The following is a 5,236-nucleotide window of genomic DNA, read 5'->3' on the forward strand; positions in this document are numbered from 1 at the left end:
CTATGAATAATTAATAAAATGGCCGCATGCATCGTCCAAATGCAGAGCCGGGGGTCTATCCTCCCTTTCAAAAGAAAAATCACATATATTTTCCTAAAATCCCATGGAAATGTGTTGGTCAACTGGTCTATCAGGACGGTGTATTCTCATATTTCAAGGAATATGAAATTCATACAAAAAGAAAACATGGGACATAGATGGGGACTGTCTTTAAGGAAAAGCAAGTAACTAATCAAGAAAGAAGCTTGCACATTCCATTTTCCTGGAGTAAACATTGCAAAGTACCCAGCTATTAAAGTTACCAGCTAGTACTTAGTATTTGACAATGGGATAACAAATTAGCAGACTGCACAAGCACCAACTTACATGTATGAGGCTCTATTAAGTAAACATGATTGAAGGTTATTTACCTGTACTCGACCAAGTTAGAGACAGTTTTAGTCCCAGTCACCTTAAATAAATTTGTATGGAATTCTCTGTAGATATCTGAGAAGTGTTTATTTGCTGAAATAGGTTAAGCGGTTTAAAAGCTATGAACAGAACAACAAGCGACTCAGTAACTCAATTAAAGTTTCAGCTAAACTTAGAACTGGTAATTTAGGTTTTTGCTTGAGGAAAATATTAATTTATTCATGAAATTGAGATTTAAACTTTTTTGTATTTAAGCTGATATAACTTTTATATGTATTGTAGGCAGTTTGTTTAAATCCACAAAACAGTCCCTTCAGTAGGTTAATGATGAAAGTTTTTTTTGCAGGTATTTCAATGATGAAAATTAATGACTAATTATGGTGCAAAATATCAACGTTCCTTCAGTATTTTGAACTGCAGGGCGTAATTTGGCCATCCAAATTCAAATTTGACCAACTACTAATCTGAGAATATGTGGGTTATGTTAAAACACAATAAAGTTGTGTTTGTGTCCAAAAGTACTTTTTTATGATTGTGATTTGTAATATTGTACTACTTCAAACTTGGACAGTAAATTTAACACCTTAGATTTCCTACAGGAGGGAGTAGTTTCCACGGCGAGAATATTGACTCTTGTTTTTCTTTTCAGCCGGTAGCTTGATGGTTCAGATACTGGGGTCATTTCTTGATATTGATGTATCAGAGGACAGTTACCAGTTGAACAACTGATACATAAATCGCAAAGATACGAGGATTAAATAGCTCAGCAGTCTTGTCAGCGCCGACAAAGCATTTTTTCATGTGATCACTACTGCGACGTAATACGCCAAGTAACTAGTATGACACTGCAACAAGATCTAACTACAATTATGGCCAGTTGCACAAGGAATGGAAAGCTCACTAGGCTGACAAAAATAGGGGTGGCTCACTGGTGGCTTGAGCAACTGATGAAAACAAACCGAGTGCCTCGTGGTGTGGAGAACACAGCTACAGAAAATGGTGGTTTGTTTCACTCGACTAAACGCTTAGGGTAGCCTGATGTAGTATCAGTAGCAGTCTAAATCCTTCTTTCTCTCAATGTAAATCAATCCACGTGATGTAGTATGTAATAGTACTAGGTTACTTCATGCTGATTCTGCATCAACCTTTGTTTTAGTACGCTATTGTTCATTGTCAACTAGATATATATCCATAAAACTTGACTGTACCAACTGACACATAGCTTACAAATTCTCCATGGTATGAGAACTGCACCTAGCATGCTTGGGATCCGACGGCATATTCCAGCCAAGACACGAAAAACAAGATTACACTCACAGGAGTAGTATATATCTCGAAACAGAGCAGAAGTACCATTGCAGGCTCACAGGAGCAAGAAGTAGAGCAACAGTTTTAGCTTGCATGAACAAGTGGAGCAAATTGCCCAGAGGTACATCTGTGGCTACCCTTGTACCCTTTTTAACTCCTATCAATGCAATGACACGCAAAAAAATAATGCAAAATAATAAAAATTTAGGTAAGAAATGCTTCTAGTTTCTAAATGTGTAAGTACATAGTACCATCAATATACAACTTTCGAATATAACAAGATGCACGCTAAAGATAATTCCAATAGTCGAACTAAGACCGTACACATGATGGTCTAAACTTTTAGTAATCATGTCTGCTTGCCTGACCTGAATTCTGCATTTGAGGAGTCTAAGTAAGCTAATGGGCCGAGAGCTCTAGACTAATGGGATAAGAAGCTGAAACTCATACTCCATTGAGCGTGTAGCATTCCTGAAAGCAGTCATGGTTCAGACTTCAGACATGGACATGCGCCAGTTGCTGCTTTGAGGTCTGTATACTCCATTCAGTGTAGATTGTTTGACCAGTTCCTTCTTTCCTCCTTGCCGCTGCTGGCCTTCAGCAGCAAGCAGGGACACGGGCGCCATTGGGGACATGCGCTGCCGGGAGGGAACCCGCTTCGCTGGTCGCATCCCTAGTAGACCGACCGACGCCCCGCAACCTCCGCCATCGTCCCGGTAAAAAATACAACTAAATTATGGGATTCATGCATAGTCAATGAAATTACAAAAGAAAATCTGATACTGTCAGAAAAGTTCAGACTTAAATGATCAACAAGTGCAAAGTCCGAACTGTCAGTCATTATCATTTGTACTGTAAAAAAGGTTAGAGAGAAAAATTAATGAAGATGAGTCACATAAACCTATTCAGATCACTCCCTCTCCAACATTGGCAATGCTCACTAGATCTTTATAATCTGGGTACTTGTTTGAGGTACAAATAACAAAAGGGAATTCAGAAAGGAGATTCAGTTCAACCTCTTGTACCTCCTGTGCATGTGTGAATTAAGGAGTAGCAAGGACAGGAACAGAAAAATTCAGAGATGACAGAAAACCAAGGAACAAATTACACACTATGGAGCTAAAATACAACTATTTAGATCAAGGCATTATTATTAAAAAAGACAACATATTTCAGTAAGTCATGAACATAAATACTGCAGAATTTGGGGACCACTTAGATACTGTAAATTCAGTTATGAACATGACAGACAAATTGCACTTAGATTTCAAGGAAAAATATGACTACTCCACACTGTAAATCATGAACATTGACAGTGTAATAACTGTTTACTCCGCACTGTAAATAGACAGAACAAGCTTTTTTTTTGCCACAACTTGAATTTGCTCTGCAACTTATGAACTTGTAGTTGTTCTGCAGATTATCAAGAGCAGTGAAACAATTTTGATTTACAAACATAGTTAGTCCTACTACTTATCTGCGGTTGCCCAGATCATAATTGTATCATGCTTGCTTATCTGAGCCTAATGCAAAAAGATAAGAGCAGTTTTAACATGGTCCATCACAGGAAACAAAGCAGAAGAAGTACTAGTGCAGGAGCAAATGCAAGGTTCAGAACGTCGATAACAGAGCAGGAACAACAACAACAGTTTTATAGTAGCTTGCATGAACAAGTGGAGCAAATTGCTCAGAGGTACATCCGTGGAGGTCGTACATCAGCCAGTGAGTATCCTCGCATACACTTTGAAAAGAGCTTCAACATCGGATTTAATAGACACTTGCAGGCGAGAAGAAGTTGTTGTGCCCTCCAGCGTGAAGATTGGCCGCGGCATTGCACCTCTTCTCCTTCTCGAGCGCCTCTTCGGCCTTCCACGCTGCTTCAAATGGATCGAAGGAGCACGGCCGCGGTTTGAACAAGTGGTCCTGTCCCTGAAGCGATGGAGCGTCAAGATCCGACGCGGCATTGTACCTCTTCTCCTTGTCAGCATCATGGAAGGCAGGGTTGTGCATGGCCTGATCCTCTGATCTCCACATTGGGTAAGGGTCATCAGACTGCAGCATGCCCTCCAGCACGCCTTGGTCCAAGGCATCCAGGTACAGAGGTTCCTGTTGGCCCATCTCCACGCCAGTGTTGGCTCCAGTGACCGGCTCAACTTCAATTGGGTCGTCTTCCATCATTCTCATTAGTTCTTCAAGATCAAAACCATCTTCCCCACAATCCGGCAAATCGGAAATAGGCCCCAATGGCTCAAAGACATCCTCTTCAGATGTGCTCCTTGCAATGCTCGAGCCAGTCTCTTGTGATTGGGTGCACTCCATCACATGTGACTGGGAGGAAATCTCAGGAGCTTGAGCAACGTCGGAGCGGCTGGATGTTGTAGTGGACTCGCATGATGCTTGTGCATACTGAACAGGGAAGTTGGTGTGAGGCAGCGGGCCATGCATTGCTCTGGCTGCCTCATCATACATCAAGAACGACGGTGTGGCAGATGCCGGGACCGGGACGGGGACGGCAACGCACGTCCTCTTCTTGGGGCGCGGCGGATGAGGATCGGCGGCGGCAGCGGTCGCTGGCCTCTTCTGCGCGTGCGTGCTCGGGGTCGCGGCCTCTGGTTGCTGTTGCTGAAGCTTGTACGCGGCCGATTCCTGGCGGGCCGCGTCAGGGGCATGCTGAGCCAAGTGCATCTTGCAGAACACCTTCACCCCGTCGGAGACGGTGGCCTCCGGCAGCAGGCACCGGTATTCCTCCATGACCCAGCCTGTCGACTTGCCCTTCTTCTTGAAGGACAGGTTCTTGACCTCGCCGACCTTGACTCCCGCGTGGCTAATCTCCGTGGTCTTCTGGATGCTCCAGGTGCCGCCGCCGGCGCCGCGCACGCTCTGGAGCTTGCTCCCGTTCTTGCTCTTGCACGTGGTGAAGAAGAACCGGTCGCCGCTGCTCACGGCCTGCGGCACGGGCGCGTATCGGGCGGCCAGATCCTTGGGCTCGCAGCCGGAGATTTCGATGCGGTGGATGAGCTTGTCGACGGCCTGCAGCGTCTCGCCGGAGAGGAGGCGTGGCAGGTAGTAGGTGACGGCCTCCACTTCCGTAGGGCTCAGCCGGTAGTGGTGGAAGACTTCGTCGACGTGGAGCCCCTCCATCCCGACCGGCGGCTGCCCGATCTGCTGCTAGGGTTTGATGTCGATCGAGGGCGGGCGGGCGATTGGGATTTTGGAGTGGTTTGTCTGCGGGATCAGGAAGGTGTTGTGGGACGCGAAGGTGCTCTGTGCTGATATTTAAAGACGCTGGCTGGACTTGGTGATGGAGGACGCGTCAGATTTCCTTATCTGAATCCGAAAATGTCCCCACTTCAGTTTGCCGCTTGCTTTCTTGATTTTTTTTTGAGTAATAGAACTCCTATTTCTTTTTCTGGATTCATTTCTTTAAACCATACTCCTGGACCTTTCACCAAGACCAGCCCATAGTACTTACCAAAGCAGTTGAGGCCAGAAATAAGGCCAAAAATCCGTCACTCAT

General features: G+C 44.7%; 1 protein-coding gene across 1 annotated transcript; it reads right to left on the minus strand.

Annotated features, from left to right (window-relative positions):
* Positions 1 to 3,114: 3,114 nt before the first annotated feature.
* On the minus strand, positions 3,115 to 4,976 carry LOC125515133 (NAC domain-containing protein 79-like). The gene has a single exon (XM_048680571.1). The coding sequence runs from the start codon at positions 4,858 to 4,860 to the stop codon at positions 3,487 to 3,489; it is 1,374 nt and encodes a 457-aa protein (XP_048536528.1). The 5' UTR covers positions 4,861 to 4,976; the 3' UTR covers positions 3,115 to 3,486.
* Positions 4,977 to 5,236: the final 260 nt, after the last annotated feature.

Source organism: Triticum urartu, chromosome 6 (genome assembly GCF_003073215.2).
Source record: "Triticum urartu cultivar G1812 chromosome 6, Tu2.1, whole genome shotgun sequence".
NCBI classification, from domain to species: Eukaryota; Viridiplantae; Streptophyta; class Magnoliopsida; order Poales; family Poaceae; genus Triticum; species Triticum urartu.